Source organism: Penicillium taxi, assembly GCF_028828555.1.
Source record: "Penicillium taxi strain IBT 34144 chromosome Unknown utg000002l_segment0_segment0, whole genome shotgun sequence".
In the NCBI taxonomy this organism is placed as follows: domain Eukaryota; kingdom Fungi; phylum Ascomycota; class Eurotiomycetes; order Eurotiales; family Aspergillaceae; genus Penicillium; species Penicillium taxi.
In genome coordinates this window covers 1,915,027-1,931,687 of record NW_026643204.1, presented here as the reverse complement: position 1 = coordinate 1,931,687, position 16,661 = coordinate 1,915,027, and the positions used below count along the sequence as shown (strand labels likewise).

Below are 16,661 nucleotides of genomic sequence, written 5' to 3'. Positions count from 1 at the left end.
AGAGTAGGGGGGTTTTTTTATTGAACGGAGGGAGGTGCAGCCTTCATGACCATCTGACCATTAGCTCGTTTGTATGCCATCTCCACGCCGAGCTCAGCCATCAAGGCCGCTCGACTTTCGCCAGAGAAATCTCGGTAACCATATGATTCCTCTGTATCTGGTCGCATACCATTATGCATTGAACGTTCATCAATTCCGAAAGAATCTTCGTGGCTACGCTTCATAGAGCTAGGTCCACTATGATAAAGAATGCGCTTGCCGGAGACAGAATCGTACCCCGATGGACTGGGCGGAATACTAGACTCGATAGAAGTTTGCAGATTGGCATATTCTTGATGAGCATTTTTGAATGACGGAAGGCTATGAGCCATTGATGGCGGTTGAGCCTGGTGCATGTGATTCGGCTGCATCTGATATTGGTTCGGGTCAACCATCATGTACGGTTGCTTCGATGCTTCCAAACGGTATCCGTTCATGTTACTCTTTGGGTAGCCCGGCCGATCTTGCATTTGAGGTCCCATTGGATAGCCGACAGGTGATGCCTCATATTCAGATATAATCGATGGGTTGCGAACGTTGGCGTAAGTACTTTGAGGTGAGTACATTGCCGTTTGAGCCACAGGAGGAGGGGTTGGAGGCATGTGGGGAGCAGGGTAGTGAGATGGTGTCGAACCGAAGGAAAGATGTGATTGATAGGAGGGTGTCTGGGTGTGAGGTATGGGTGCGGGTGGCATCGGCCGCTGATATTGTTGTTGTCCAGGGAAACCGTAATCTGGTATTGACGGCCTCCTTTGTATCTCAGCACCGAAGCCGTACGGTGTTTCCATATTGCTGTTGTTGCTATTTGACCGAGGGCGTTCCACGGACGTTTGGACATATCGATCTGGTGTTGAATACCGATCGCCGCCATTTCTTGTAAATGCGGCAGATCTTTCCTCATCATAGTCGTATTCATCATCGCGCTTGTCCCCCCGTCGTCTCATGCGAACATCACGACGGATACGCACACGGCATCCCTGTTCGGCGATGATGCGGCTCAGGGATGTGCTGGTGGCCAGACCGGGGAATTTCTTGGCGCTATATACCATGAAGGGGACAGTTTTGACCTCGAGGCGGAAGTGGAGAAAAGCCTGTGGTGATCCTGGCTTTCCTGTACTCGAGCGACCTATTTGGTTGGGTAGGGGAGAATGTGAGTCCTTGTCGGCATCTTTGGCGTCCTTGATCTCCTCGTATAGATGGAAGTTCAGTCGATATCGACCTTCATGGCGCACCGACAGATCTGGGAAGATGAAATAGCCTGCTTGTGAAGGACGGTCGAGATAAGCAACACCAGCGACCGGTACACCGGTTAGTACAGGACATGACTGCGGGCCAGCCACTCGGCCATGGGCGATATGGCGAGCATTTTCCAATGTCGCATAGAGAAAGAAATTGGCGTTGTAGGCGAAGGTGATGTCAGTTTTTGGGGTATCAGTCCCGGGCTCAGATTCAAAAATGCGTAATTCTACGACTGGCGGTGGATCAACAGGACGACGGTCGGCCGACGCTGATGTATGTTAGCAACAGACGATGCGACCTCACATGGTGTGAGTGAAGCAGTGTGAATACTTACATTTAGCACCGGCACCACATGCTCTCGCACGTTCTGGTTGTTGCATGACACTCAATTTATAGGTGATCTGCTTGCCTTCACGAGTGATTCGGCTGGTTGTTGATTCGGTCTCATTAGGAGTTTGCATGATGGGCGGTCGAGACGCCATTACTGTATAGCACGGGGAATTATATATGGTTCCCCGATATTATTCTATCGATGGCAGCGACATCAGCAATGTGTTGGGACAGATTTGACTAGGTTTGGTGAATGGTTGTCATGTTGCCGGGGTCGCGTACAAGTCGAATGCCGAATCTAGTGACGCAGCGGTCGCAAACGATTCGCTTTTCCTTCCAGTTGAAGGGGTCGTCGCCTATTTATTCTCCCCTCCCCTTTTGTTTTCTCCCTCGATCTGAGTTATGGTTTGTGGGGACGATTCGCAGGTCAATCGGATTGGATGTTTGGTGAATATTTGGGGGCAGGATTTGCAGGATTGCCGAGAGTCGGGGAGATATTGGTGTTTCACAAATGAAAATGGAAATGGTGCGAAATCTGGTTAGATATTATCGTTCCAGGTAAGATAGAGAAAAAATGAGGGAAGTGGGAAGGGGAGAGAGAAGAAGATAGTGAGTGTCTGGGGAGGGGGTGACACTAAGACAGACAAGTTAGGAAGTACACAGTACCTGGTACGAGTGGGTAACAATACACGCTGATTAACTGCGGGTGCTGGGGTTAAAGGCAGTAATATTGGGTAATCTATGTATTCTATATATCCTGATTTACGGGTTGTTGATTCCCTAACAAGGAACCAAATCCTTTTTTTTTTTTCTTTAAAAAAAAAAGAGAAGAAATAATCTAGTAAATTGAAGGGGAAAAAGAAAAAGCTTGTAAAACCAGTCATTTCGGGGCTGTCGACTTTTGATTCTGTGATCTGCGCTCTCTCTTAACCTCTTCACTGCGAGCCTTATCCCATTCAGTGCTAGTGTCATTAGGGCTCCTTCGTGGTATTATTTTGTACAGTAAAATTAACTGGGGGCTGGACTCGTCGATCTTCCAGATCCATCTGGGTATGTCCTTTCATACCCATGGAACTGTGAAGTCGATTCCATGTTACCCAGCATCGACGTTCCTGGAACAGAAAATCCAGCCCAATGGACCGGACCTTCTGGTGATAACTTCAATGGGATGGGCGTGGTTTGATCGTACCGCTGACGCAAATTTAGATCCATTACAAGATACACAAGATACGGTACCTAGGTAGTCAACAGTAATATACCCTATTTCATATTTCATAATTCATATTTCCTACTTTGTTCGGATACTTAGGTCGGGCATATCCAGTCTGGAGGGCTCTAATCAAACCCCTGCCAAAACCTGCCAAAAAGCGCCGAAACCTCTTTAGATCAGGATTACGCAGGTCCAGAACTTTTGGGGATATAGTTGACCCAGGAAATCCCAAGAAACTTAAGAAACTCTGGGGTGGCGTCCCGAGACTTTGGTCCGTATCCATATAGCCGTTTACTTTTCTGATGTAGATGTTCAGGACAAGCAGTACAGGGAAAAGGGAGCGATGAAATGAGGGTTAGAAGTTTTCGTCAAGCCACCGATTCCCCTCCTCTTGGCAACTGCCATATTCAACCAATTAGGAAAACTAAATGCGAGGTCCAGGACCGACTATACGGATTTTGGTAATAGCCAAGATCTGTCGCCAGTTGTTCATCCAATGATACCTAGACATGACTCGTGAATAGTGCATTATGACAGAGATCGACCATACCTTGGGCTAATGTGGATCCGGAAAATCTCCAATGTTTGGTATCTCTAGGATGATCCTTGTACATTTGAAATATAGAAAACAGCCAAGCTTCGCTTCCACACGGTCCGCTTCCGCTCCGAAGACTAAATTGGGAAGGTCTTAGTCACTCGTTGTCATTTTCTATCCATATTACCGTAAAGTATCGGCGGTGGAGAATATGGGGTCTATGGAGTATGCATAATTCCTCTGGATCCTCACTACGTAGAGCACAGAGTAACCGGGGTTATTCGGAGAGCGGCATATTCTGTACTCCATAATCACTGCTGTATTGACAAACATCTTCTAGTTCGGGGTTAGGGTTATCCGGAAAAGCCCCTATTTCGAGTTCTAGAATTCTCCATATCAAGAGACGAAGGTATTATATCCGAGCTCAATTGGAACTTTTAACCGAAGGTTAGTACTATGACGGCGGAGATCATCGTCGACGAAGATGGTGCTACCTATGGCCTGATATCAACTAATCTAGAATTTGAAATAATTACGTAGGTACAGAGTAAGGAGTTAGGAAAGGGTCTTCGATTAAAGTGCATGCACGGTCCCATAGCAGGATTACTCCAGCTCCCACCAGTAGCATGAACTTGAAACTAAAACGTTCAACGCGAGTGGACCCAAAGTTCAACCGCGAGATCGGCATTCCAGAAGGAATTTCCACGTTGAACCAGAAAAATTACTTGCGCGGCTCAGATAAATTGATTTTCTGGTCTAATGAATAAGTGGCTCCATAGTGCGAGACGCCCAAGCGCTTTGCGCTGTCAATGCCCAAGCTATAGTTTCGCTTAGAGTACTCTGCGGGGAACTGATGTTGAACCATGACTTCACTGGCTAGTTGAGGATATAGAAGGAGCAACTACCTATAGTGACTCAACAGATCCTAGAGATATTTCTAACTATATTCCAAGCTCGCAACTGCCCATATCAGGTGTCATACGGGTAAAAGTCTTCAATTGATAAGATATCGGCTCCGAAGCACGGAATACTAATCTTGTTCCCGTTAGACCTTCCGTCTCGTGGCAAGGCCATTTCAGTCATGTGAGGACCTAGCCATATTGTTTTCCTTGAATTTTGAAACTTGCAAGGTTGTCTACTTCGGAGGTCCCCGTTATGGATATAAATTTTGATGTTTCCCGCCCCAAGCTCCGAGATCCACTCATATGTAAATTGCTTTCACTAGCTCAACGGCTTTTCCGCACTCATCGGAAATGAAGTCGGATTAAATTAGGTACCTATCTATATGTCAAAAAGCTACTGTGCGTTTAATAAAACAGGTTATAATCTCGAGAGGAATATTGGAAATTTTGCAGAATTTTCACTCAAGTATGGTTTCAAGAGAGGAAATGAAATGCTCTTAGGGATAAACTGGTATGATGCAGCCCGTGACTTGTTTAGCCTAGTGGTATTGAATTTATGAAAACCACGTGGTATTTCAAGGCTGGGTCACTCTAGCTCAGGGTAACGTGGGCCAGTCCGTATTTCCATCGATATCCCGCGCCTTAAAATCACTGTTCCAAGGTTGCCAAGGTTGCTAGTGGCTATAGTGTTCTTGTGGGACCAACATTGTCTTCAAAATTTTCAATACGAGCCTTTGGAGCACATAGTACAGAATGCTAGCTTTTCTGTGTTAGCTGACTGTATACGGACTTTGTTAGCAAGAGGGGCTCATTAGCTTCAAATACGGATATATCTCCACAATAGAGTTTGTATAACCGTTTTAGGCACCAACATAAGTGATTGCTTCGTAACTGGGTACTTTCTTCTTTTAAATCCCAATTTTGACTTTCTATTCAAAACTGACGGACCGGGGACGTCTCATTTAAGGGTCAAGTATAAATACAAGATCAGTGTTTCCAAACTTGTGAAAAAGAAGAAATAACTCTTATTTCGTGTCTTAGACATCGACAGTGCAAAGATTTGATGTTAATTTTGGTGAAGAGCTGATATTTATCTCTATCATCTGGTTCTGGATACAGATACTTGAGGCTCTTTTTCTGTACGTTGGGGAAACTTAGAAATTGAAAGATAGAAATGATAAATACAAGAATATGATAGCTGACAAGACAAATAAAGTCTGCTAGTAGTTTAGGTAACTTGAAGTCTCCAAGTCCATCGACTGTAGTCAATATATGCATATGCTAACCTCCCATAACACACCCGTCGCTCTGATTGGCCCACACAAAATATGAAAGCAACGTCACTTCGCCTGCGAATTACTGATTCCTTATGGATCTTCTGACAGTCTTGCCAGACTTCTCAACAAAATCATACACACACATATTACCTCCACTTGAGCGCAGCAAAATCACCACAGTCGACCTAATCACGCTTGACACGCTTGAGATTGCGAAACGCGCTCATGTGCCCCCAGCCGATGTCCGACGGCTCTCAACCCGTATTATCGAGGCTTTACATACAGATCTCGGATTTGAAAAGACCTCAAACATAGATTCGTCTTCAGATGAGGCTCCCGGTCCCAGCGTTAATCGCGCCAATTTCACACTCGGCCCACCTACAAAGCTACACGCGGAACAATGGGACATCATCAGCACGTTAGATCCAACAATGGATGCATTACTGGGTGGCGGGATTCCAACGGGGTATGTGACGGAGGTTACGGGCGAGAGGTATGTTACAGATAGAAGAAAGGAATAAAGAGAAGAAGGCGACTGACCATGGCCTTGTTATGTCTAGTGGGAGCGGTAAGACGCAATTCCTCCTCAATATTCTCATGGCTGTTCAATTAGCGAAACCGGATGGACTGGAGAAACGCGCCATCTACATCTCTACTGAACACCCACTTGCAACGAGCCGTCTAACACAATTGCTGGAATACCATCCGCTTCTCTCGAAGCTTCCTGCCGACCAAGCACCGTCGCTTGAAAATATCCTGTCCATCAGTGCCATGGACATGGAGGCGCAGGACCATATCCTTAATTTTCAGCTTCCAGTCGCTATAAAGCGGTATAATGTTGGATTGGTCATCATTGACTCCATCACCTCCAACTACCGTGCCGAGCACTCTTCCACCAATATGCTTGGTATATTAGCTCGATCGACCGAGCTCGCAAAACTAGGACACTTATTGCGCAATCTCGCTGCAACGGAGGATATCGCAATAGTGCTGGCGAACCAGGTGTCCGATCGATTTGAACCTATGGAGAATAGAAATGGTGGCTATCAAGCGTCTACCCGTCTAGGGATACCGACCACCACAAGCCCGAGTGGCATCGCGCGTGAATCCGGTGCCGTATCACCGAGGCCAAGGAGCCACACAGACAGTTCCAGGTCTGTGATTCAACAACCACATAACAGCTCTCTTCCCTCTTCGTCTCCATTCCCGTCATCTCCGCACCCGACTCAGGACGAACAGTTTGACGGCTCTTATCTCATCGCAAACCCAGCCAGGAACGAGACCCTCAGCCTACTCCACCAAGAACGGTTTTTCACAGGCTGGGGAGACGCCCCAGAGCGTGGGCCATCTTCTCTAAAGACCCCTGCGCTAGGAGTCGTTTGGTCAACACAGATCGCCTGTCGTATTGCGCTGAAGAAGAATGGATTACGTGTGCCCCACCCTGAACTGTGGGAGGGTGCGTATCCAATGTCTACTCCAACGCCACAAGCACAGGGGAAACCGTCCGAGTCGAGACCTGGGTTTTCATCAGCTAAGGAAATTCAGACAGAAAAACCCCAGGCTGAAGGTGAAGGGAATGACCAGTCTGTTCCTTTGAGAAAACCACCTGTTCAACCGGAGCTTAGTGAGCCTGAGCATATTACGCGACGATCAATGAAGGTTGTCTTTTCTCCTTGGGCCGCGGGCTCTATTGCGGGCGAAGTAGATAGACGTGGTGAGGTAGATTTTGAAATTTGGAAAGGAGGGCTGAGATGTGTACGTGATGAGTAACGAGTGAATTTGTTTTTATCAAGTCGATCAGCATGATCTATCTGTCTATATCACGAATGACCAAGATGAATGATGTCTTCTTTAGGCTCATCCTCGAATGAAATTGTGCGATGACCAACTCAGGATTTGACATGGCTACTCCAAATGTTTGCTGTAAATAAGTTATTCCAATTGTTTGGTTCATAGCTGCGGGTTGTATATTTCGTTTTGGGAACATGTAAATCTGTAAGGATAAATCTGACAAGAATCAATTGGTAAGACCTAAGGTTACTAGAGAGGATAACCTTAGAGAGCGTTTCACAAGTATCATTTCCAGAGATCTGACAAAACGAGAGACAAGTCTACTACATACATCCAACATATCCACTCTTCCAAGAGGAGGGGAAAAAGTCCAAGCAATCTAAGAGCAATAAGATAAGCAACACTATCAAAGCAAATCTTTTCAAAACCCTTATCTATGTCACGTCTCGTCATATCCCCGCATGTATAAATCAACCATAAAAAAAAAAAAAATTGGGAAGAAAATTTTAGAAAAAGAGCAAATCCGGAAACAAGCCAAAAAGATAGGGCAATTCTCCCAATATCTAAGAGCAAGACTTTTACAGCTTGGCAGGAGGAAGACCGATGCCGTTGATGTTGCGGAAGAAGAGCACTCCCTGGCTCTCACCCTTGGCATCGGCCATTGGCTCAACCCACTGGCAGGTGCGAGCACTGGTCCAGAGGGCCTTGAGGAAGCCAGTCCAGCCGGTCTTGGCTTCGGTGCGGTAGTGGTCGCCCATAACCTTCTGGATGGCCTCGCTAGCCTCATCGGCGTGGTAGAAGGGGATTGTGCTGATGTAGTGGTGCAGGACGTGGGTCTCAATGATGCCGTGGAAGATGTTGCGACCAACGAAGCCGAAGTCACGGTCAATAGTGGCAGCAGCACCACGAGCAAAGTTCCACACCTCAGGCTGGTAGTGGGGCAGACTGGGATCGGTGTGCTGGAGGTAGGTGATGGCAACTGTGAAGAAACAGGGTTAGGAAAAGTGTTTTCTTTTTTAATTGATTTGAGATCAAAACTTACCAAGCCAGTGGTTGACCCAGACGTAGGGGAGGCCGTACCAAACAGCCAGGTTGACCCAGCCGTAGTTGGAGCCGACATAGTATAGGACACAGCCCATCAGGAATAGACCCAGGTCACTCAGGGCAATGAGCTTGGCATCCTTGGCCTCGTACAGGGGACTGGAGGGGGTGAAGTGGTCGACACCGGTGAAGTAACCGTTGACCTTGCCCTTTCCACGGCCCTCACGCTGGTCCTCGTGGTTGTTGTGGCCGGTGACATTGGTGCTAAGGTACATGAGCCAGCCGAACAACTGCTGGAGCAACAAGTTGGAGGCAGTAACGATGGGGGCCTCCTCGGCGAGCTCGGAGAGCTCCTTGATAGTCTTGCCAATGCGGGTAGCGTACTCGGAACGAATCTTGGGGACGAAGACCATGTCACGAGCCAGGTTACCGGTAGCCTTGTGGTGCTTGCCGTGGGAGATCTTCCATGAGAAGTAAGGGACCAAAAGGAAGGAGTGGCAGACCCAGCCGATAGTGTCGTTCACGACCTTGGAGGTAGAGAAGGCTTGGTGACCACACTCATGGGCCAGAACCCAAATACCAGTACCATAAAGACCTTGGACGATGGTGTAAAGACCCCACAGAGCGAAACGGACCGGATAGGAGGGGATATACTCCGGGGTCACGTAGTTGTAGTAGAGGGTGAAGACTGCGGCGAGAACAGCAAAATCCCAGAAAAGATAGTAGAGACCGGTGATGGCAGAACGCTCAAAGCAGTGGGCTGGAATAGAGTCACGGATCTGCTTGATTGTGAAGTCGGGAATCTTGAATTCCTTGCCGTTGGTGTCAAGCATCTTAGAGGAGGCGTCCTGTTCGATGGAAGACAGGGAAGAAGAGGAGGGAGAATGGCGAGGTGTGTCGAAGGGAGAAGGCGACACGGAGCTGGCCGCTGAGGCATCAGTCACGTTGCGGTGCAGCGCGACGCGCTTGGGAATAGCGGTGGATGACATTCCGGAAGAGTCCCTAAGGGTTATTTCGCTCTTTCTAATTTTTCCTTCTTTCTTCCCTCAAATTGTACGTTGCTCTCAATCCAACAGTAAGTACTTGGATGAGGACTAAGAATGCTCTTGTGAATGACCTGTAAAGGATAAACTAGAAAGCAGTCAGTATCATCGAGCTCTGAAGAGTTATGAAGTATCGGCGACTCCGGCTTATCTGAAGATGGTGAGAGCCATACCCTTAGTATTTTAAAAGATTAAATTCCCTTGTGGTCACACCAAACCAAGATCTCAGAGGGAAGAATGGAGAGGAGAAAAAAGGAGTGAAAGAAGAAAAAGGAGGAAGGATTGATAAATAGAAAGATTGAACTCACCTGAATGTGAAGGAAAAAAAGCAATTAAAAAAAAAAAGGGTCGACACGGACCGGTGGTATTTGCAATACAGGAATCACGTAATTTTGAAGTGATCTATTAAATGACAATGAAAGGGTGTCCACATGTATTAGATAATAAGTAATACCAATTACGCTCCTCCTTCTCCCTTCTTCTGTCTGTATTGATTTCAATCATTTGATCTACAGCTGACTTATATTCAGCATGAACTTGCAAATCACAGTGTTCGCAGGGACCATATCAACTTATTGTTGTAGCATGATTGGCTGGTCTAACGCCACTAGTTACTACGATGGTTCTTCAACCTGGGGGAAAAATGAGTGCTAAACCCTTTTGGGACCTCAACATTTTCCACTAGTATTTGATAATGATATTGATATCTCTTCGGCTTTTAAGATTAGGTTAGCCAATTTCCGTGAATCCATCTGTCACTTCAATTGTCTTTGACTAATTAGAGTATCCTGAAGTCAAAGCATTCAGAAATATTCAAATAGAATATGGGTTGAAGGGCTAAAAGGGTGAACCCTCATGTGGATACGATCGACTTGGACTCGTTACAAATTGCAGATCAAGTGGCAATCATGCAACGTGTGTTCAGCTATTCGTTGGGAGGATCGCATGATTGAATATGAATATAGGAGAAAAGAAGAGTAGAAAATTCAAGAGATGGGGAGATCTTACTCTCAGTAAAGGAGAGTATAAGATGGACAGCAGTATTAGTCTTGTTGGGTTGAGTGGGTCTCATTTGTATTGTTGGGGGTTTTCTCCCCGGCCAATCGCTCTGTCTTGTCATTTTTGCAAAACACATTACCATTTGGTATTTTATTAGCACATCTATCTTTGATCCCGAATACTCCGATTCATTTTCGATTTCCTACTGTGTTTCTTTCTATGTTCTATTCCTGGAGTGGCTATGACTGTATCATTTCCATGACGCTTTCATTCTAGGTCTAGACATAGTTCGTAGCCTTGGATTGAATAGTTCCAGAAGTACGGATATCTCCTGACATCTGGACATGGGCAAGATAGAAGCCAACTCATTAGTGCAGACCGTATTTCTATTTCCAATTCTTATTTTGATTCTATACATTCTCCCTCAGTTCATTGTCCATGACCTCATGACCTCTCCTATCCTAGTGATAACCCGTGGACCTTGGAGGCCAGCTGAGTGGCGGAATAGAGAGAATGAACAATGAGATAAGCCAAGAATGTTGTAAATTGCCAAGCCCTAAGACCGAGGCTCGCAATCCCAACGAGAGAACGAGGGAATGTGAGAATCGAGATTACGGTGAACATCGAGGTCAATGGGTCTGCATCTGCATGATGTGCAGGTCACAGGTTCTTTATCATGAATCATCTCGTGAGTTAACGTATCAAAGGCAGATCTACCCCCTGAACTTATGTCTCGCTAGGAGATACTGTGTAGCATTATATTCAAACATTGAATATTCCATTTCATAGACGGGCAGCACAGAGTTCATAATCAGAAGTACGGAGCTTATTCAAATATTATCAAAGTAGCTCAAGTACCTCTCTTATCGTTCTTGCCACTTCGTCTATATCCTTGCCTGAAGTCTGTAATATCCAAGGAATTTCCTTCTACGAGGCAGTAAATCTTGCATCCTGCAAAGCTGTGGCGTTACTTGAGTTTGTTTTTCTCAGATTCACGTCTGCCCCCGCGTCTATCAGCCGTTCAATCGACTGTCTCACCAAAGGCAGGCTGCAATCAGCGGATTGCCATATTTACCCACCGATTGAGTGGGATTAACCTCTGCGCCTGCCTCGAGGAGACAATTCATAATATCGATAGAAGTACATGCCGAGGCCAGTGCAAGAGTACTGCCAAAGTCTCTGTTTTCAGTGGCTGGTCCAAGTCTGCCCCCCCGTTTCCAATAGACACTTTTATGTTCGACATCTCGCTGAGAGGCTGCCGCTGCAAGCCCACTATCAAAATTACCACCCTGTAGCGATAGATTCAAATTTGCCCCTGCTTCAACTAAGAATTTGAAAGCTCCGATTTTATAATCGGATGCTCCGGCTGCTGTAAGTGCACTACCGTAGTTGCCGTGCTGTAGCGACAAATTCACGTCGATACCGTGACTGATCAGAAGCTTCACAGACTCGGTGTAACCACCGAGGAATGATGCGGCTTTTAGTAATTTACATATTTTATCCTCGACTGCTGCCTTTTCGAGAACACAGCCATACCGTGCTTCAGATAGGAACTGCCGCCTTTTATACCATGTATCTGACACTATCAAGGAACTTATTGTTGACAACTGCCAGGAACTGCTCTTACATGTTGATCTTTGCTCCAGAGTCAATGAGGATATTGACAAGTTCGATGTATTTTTAGATACGGCCAAGGTGACAAGACCGTCTTTCTCAAATTTCTTGTGAATATTCGCACTCGCGCCGACCAAGTACTTGACTGTTTTAAAGTTACTACCTCTGGCGTTGTATTTAAATACTGCCGCTGCGAGCGGAGGCCCACAATCTTCACTTCCACTAGACATTTGACGGCTTCCAAGTAGTTGTCATCCGATACGGCTCGTTCAAGGACAGTGCGGGAAACTCGCCCCCTTAACAAGCAGGTCAACATCCGCACCTGCCTTCTGTATCAGATGTTCCGCACCCTTGGTGTTTCTAAACCGGATTGCAACAGCTAGGAAATTTCTAAACTGGTCTGGCACTCTCACATTTGCTCCTGCATGCACAAGAATTTGGAGGAGCTCCTTGTCCTTGATTTTCGCAGCAATCACCAGTGAAAGCAGCATTGTGATGGACTCCTCATAATCCTCACGCAATTCTTCCAGATTATAGCTTTGGCTCACATCAGCATGCGCTTCCTGGACGAGATATCTAGCTGTTTCGATCCGCTGCGACACCGCGGCTAAGGACGGTGCCATCTTTCCAGCTCTCTAGCGTCATGTCTACATCCGCTCCGTCTCCCACCAGGAACTTGATCGTATCAATATGCCCCCGATGTGCCGCCGCTTCAAGAGCAGATCTATAAGATTACCCTCAATCTGCTAGTTGGCATTAATTCACATTTCAATCAGAGACTTGCAAATCGACGTACATCGAGCCCGAGCGGCAAGGGTGAGGAGATTGGGACCTCTGTCGTTGACTCTTCCAGGGGCGTCTTCCCACCAGTCTAATAGAATACCGACGAACAAGAAGTGGCGCATTGCAAAGATGGACAGTCCTCCTGGGCTTATTTCGCTAAAGAATTCTTCCCAAGCGAGTGGATTGCCTTGGTTGAAGTCGCATGTGTCGAGACATAATTCATCAATGCCGGCTGCAACGTAGTAAACACGGTCGGCGGGCTTAACACCATAGATCTGGTCTATTTCTTCGAAATATGCTGCCATCAGTTTATATCATCGCTGTTACTGTCGAATGATCTTCTCTGGAGAAAGGTTTCAAAAAGGAAAACAGGGCTTCTTCGTTATCCTGGGCGTTTTGGACATGCTTTGGCCATTGGTGCCTCATGTAGATGTGGAATGGATGCATTAGATGGGATAAGTCATCTAAACTAGATGAGCTATCTTCGTCGGCATTCATCTCAATATATTCATCTCTATATGTATCGTTCTCATCTTCGCTCGCATCATCCTCATTTTCATCCTCAGCTTTATTATAATAATCAATAAACTATGAAAGGAAAGCAGTGACAGCATAGAGATGAGCCCGCGGTAAGGTATTGCATCTTGATTTCAACATATTCGTGGGCGTAGAGAAGTGCAAATGGCCAAACCTTTAGCTGCGAGTCGATTGTAAGGAGATCGTTGCGAAGTGACAACAGGCTTTGCTCGCGAATTTTCTCAGCCAGCGCAGGTAATTCGTGTTTATCTGAACAGCGCTGATGAGCTGGGAGCTGGTCAATGGCTTGTCTGCAGCGTCTGCAGCAATGATCAATAACATAGCGCGGTCCGCGAGAATCTGATCAAGGCTCTTCCAAAACACTTCGATGTTACTCCAGGTCTCGTCGTATGCCTCTTGAGGATATTTGGAAAGTTTCGAGCCGGGCTGAGACACTTGACTGGGTATTATACTTCTCAATCTGATGGATCTAAATAACGGCCCATTAGAACATTCCCTGGCTGCGCTCGAGAAGGGTGCTGAGAAAATTGGGCCTGAGGCGCTTGAAGAGCGGGGCCTTCTTCAACTTTTCAAACTCAACATCGAGATATTTGTAAATTTCGTTCGTTTATAGCTGGCCGAGATACTCACACTAGAGACTTTTTCCAATTTATTTCGAATCTCTTTGTCTGGAAGGCTTGAGATGAAGATTTTAACGGGATTCTTCGACTCGCGCAGGACAGCATTCAAATAAATCAATGAGTTAATCGCGTGTCTCAGAGTAACATAATCGTTTCTCCGTACCAGGAGAACCATAAAGCCAAAATAAAGCGGACAAATTGGTATCATCTCAATCACGAAACTCCTTATCCTGCAACAATCACTTGCCAGTGCCAGGTGTTCTTTTTTCACGTTGTTGCAAGTCTTGCCAAACGGCACTACCGAAATCTATTCAAATCTATTCCAGCATCTCGATGCACTCATGTTCGTTTGCATTCTGAAGCAGATGCTGGATGTCTTCATCCATGCCCGCTATTGAGGTATTCAAAGTATGTAGCATGCCTATCATACCGTCATCTGCATTTATTTTGCGTCTGGTCTCGCAGGCTTCGACATCACGGAGAAGTTCGTCTTCTTGTTCACTGAAAGTTGATACGCTGCCAGGGGGTTTCCGCGGATTTAGAATGGCTTCCAGTGTGTGCTTTGCCGTGTCCGTCGAGAAGAGGACTTCCGACTCTGTGAGCAGATCGAGGGAGGTTGTGTAGCTTGCTGTTAGACCGGACTCAAGATTTTTGCACAGTTCATCATCGCGCAGCGGACAGACTTTTAAGATGAAAAGTCCACAGACCTGACCACGACTAATGGCACGAACAATCTTTTCCGTAGTAGCAAGCATGGCGACCATCTGCTCACTCTCGATGACGAATATCTAAAAGTATAAGTGTGAGAGGAAGAAATCGATAAGATGAGCTAAAGTACTTGCAAGAAAAAAATTAAGGACAGCTTATGGCGCGTTAGCTTGGGGAGGTGCAAATTGAATGGCAATATTACCGGTTTTCTCCAGCCATTCGACGATTCTCGTGGTATAATTTCGGGGAACTATATCTTTTCCACCAACTTTGACCGCCCAGAATATCTTCTCGCATTATTCCTGGTGTTTGTTGACGAAATCTACTAGATCACCGACGCTGAACTTGATGGGTCCACTCATGGGCTAGCCCATTCCCATACTCTTCAGCTTCTCCTGCTTCTAGCGCAGATAGTGAGTCGAAGGTATCCTGCCGCAGGTCTTTAAGGAGCATCAGACTGTTCAAATGAAGATGCTCCCAATGTGACAGTCTCGGATAAATCCTCCAGCTAACGCTGTGGTGAGGAGAAAGTATCAGCTTTGTCGAGCTGGATCTGACTCTCGGGCTCTCTTCCACATGCATATTCCTCATCGGTGGCCCGTTTCTGCTTGCTTGCTTGGCAGCCGAGTAAAATGCATTTTGGCCTCAGAATTTGACACTGAAGTATACAATATTCAGGGATGGATGTTTAGTCCCACAGCCTTTGCTGAGCTAGATGCAAGCGAAAAGATAGTGTAACAGCCGCAGCTGAAATAGGGGGAAAAAAAGAACATCTGGTAGGTTGCTCTTGAGTGGAGTCAATGAGCTGTCAATATCATGAAACGATATACTTTCTCATCTCTGCCCCACCCTCATCGTCGCCTCGATCATAGCGACGCCATAGCTTCATTTTGTGGGTTTGTGGGGGTATGTACATATTGTATGACAATAGTGAGGATTTGTAAGATGAATTTTGGATGTGAACCTGTAGAGTCAATTGACTGAAATGTTTACAGAGCGTACGAATAAACAAGCCCTAAAATAAATAAACTGGCTATACATAGTAAACTCCGATCAGGTGTGGGTCAGAAGCTTAGAAGCGAATCTCATCTCAAACTAAATCTCGTGAATTTCCCCAAATCTCCACAATAGGGATGAACTCCACGCAAACATGAATCCACTTATAGAAAGTGGACGGTATTTGAGTATTCTATTCCATGTTCCTGGCTCGTTTTATCTACCCCTCCTTTTGGTATCAAAAACGCAATTCTAAGATCGATTTTTCCGCACCATTAGTTTATCCGGTACGCTATTTAAGTCAGAGCCTTTTCACCGCCACCAAAGATCTCTCTTCCTTACACAAATCTCTCCGCCTCATAAATTCAAAATGTCTAAGCTCTACGTTGGGTATGTTCCATTTGATACTGCATCTTTCATGTTAAGTTGGCTAATTTCGGTACAATAGAAACTTGTCCTGGAACACCACTGAGGAGAGCCTCCGTGAGGCTTTCGGTGCCTACGGCAACATTGTCGACGCTGTGCGTTCTTAATTCCATCATTCTTTCATTGCCAGTACTTTCTGACAACTTATATAGGTCGTTATGCGCGACCGCGAGACTGGCCGTGCCCGCGGCTTTGGATTCGTTACCTACGGTAGCCAGGAGGAGTCTGATGCTGCAATCAACGCCCTCCACGATCAGGAGTACGTTTCAGTGTCAAAATTTTTTTTTTGTTGAATTACTGAAAGCTGACAAATATTTTTTAATCTAGGCTTGACGGACGCCGCATCAAGGTAGAATTTGTGATCTGACCCCGCTATCTTCGAATATCTAACTGACGTCTTATCTTACTCTAGGTCAACGTCGCTACTGCCCGAACTGGAGGTGGTGGTGGTGGTGGTGGTGGTTACAACCAGGGTGGTTACAACGGTGGTCAACAGTCTGGCTACGGTGGTGGCTACGGTGGTCAACAGCAGGGACAGTGGCGTTAAATCGGAGATCTAAGTTATCTTCAA

At 46.1% G+C, this 16,661-nt stretch overlaps 6 protein-coding genes across 6 annotated transcripts; 2 read left to right on the top strand and 4 right to left on the bottom strand.

The window, feature by feature from the left end:
- Nucleotides 1-17: 17 nt before the first annotated feature.
- On the bottom strand, nucleotides 18-1,760 carry veA (sexual development activator VeA; the record flags this gene model as incomplete). Its single annotated transcript, XM_057205326.1, has 2 exons — nucleotides 18-1,546; nucleotides 1,613-1,760. The coding sequence occupies 2 exons, from the start codon at nucleotides 1,758-1,760 to the stop codon at nucleotides 18-20; spliced, it is 1,677 nt and encodes a 558-aa protein (XP_057065933.1).
- Nucleotides 1,761-5,624: 3,864 nt separating this feature from the next.
- Nucleotides 5,625-7,302, top strand: N7495_002656 (putative DNA repair protein (Rad57); the record flags this gene model as incomplete). The annotated part of the gene is made up of 2 exons (XM_057205325.1): nucleotides 5,625-6,025; nucleotides 6,048-7,302. The coding sequence occupies 2 exons, from the start codon at nucleotides 5,625-5,627 to the stop codon at nucleotides 7,300-7,302; spliced, it is 1,656 nt and encodes a 551-aa protein (XP_057065932.1).
- A 599-nt stretch (nucleotides 7,303-7,901) lies between these two features.
- Nucleotides 7,902-9,353, bottom strand: N7495_002655 (oleate delta-12 desaturase odeA; the record flags this gene model as incomplete). Its single annotated transcript, XM_057205324.1, has 2 exons — nucleotides 7,902-8,302; nucleotides 8,366-9,353. 2 exons carry the CDS (start codon nucleotides 9,351-9,353, stop codon nucleotides 7,902-7,904), a joined length of 1,389 nt encoding a protein of 462 aa, XP_057065931.1.
- A 1,609-nt stretch (nucleotides 9,354-10,962) lies between these two features.
- On the bottom strand, nucleotides 10,963-14,135 carry N7495_002654 (uncharacterized protein; the record flags this gene model as incomplete). The annotated part of the gene is made up of 6 exons (XM_057205323.1): nucleotides 10,963-11,142; nucleotides 11,486-12,210; nucleotides 12,310-12,651; nucleotides 12,817-13,101; nucleotides 13,413-13,639; nucleotides 13,921-14,135. The coding sequence occupies 6 exons, from the start codon at nucleotides 14,133-14,135 to the stop codon at nucleotides 10,963-10,965; spliced, it is 1,974 nt and encodes a 657-aa protein (XP_057065930.1).
- Nucleotides 14,136-14,277: 142 nt separating this feature from the next.
- On the bottom strand, nucleotides 14,278-14,724 carry N7495_002653 (uncharacterized protein; the record flags this gene model as incomplete). Its single annotated transcript, XM_057205322.1, has 1 exon — nucleotides 14,278-14,724. The coding sequence occupies one exon, from the start codon at nucleotides 14,722-14,724 to the stop codon at nucleotides 14,278-14,280; it is 447 nt and encodes a 148-aa protein (XP_057065929.1).
- A 1,310-nt stretch (nucleotides 14,725-16,034) lies between these two features.
- Nucleotides 16,035-16,637, top strand: N7495_002652 (RNA recognition motif domain-containing protein; the record flags this gene model as incomplete). Its single annotated transcript, XM_057205321.1, has 5 exons — nucleotides 16,035-16,054; nucleotides 16,113-16,185; nucleotides 16,243-16,349; nucleotides 16,418-16,439; nucleotides 16,503-16,637. 5 exons carry the CDS (start codon nucleotides 16,035-16,037, stop codon nucleotides 16,635-16,637), a joined length of 357 nt encoding a protein of 118 aa, XP_057065928.1.
- Between the last annotated feature and the right edge of the window lie 24 nt (nucleotides 16,638-16,661).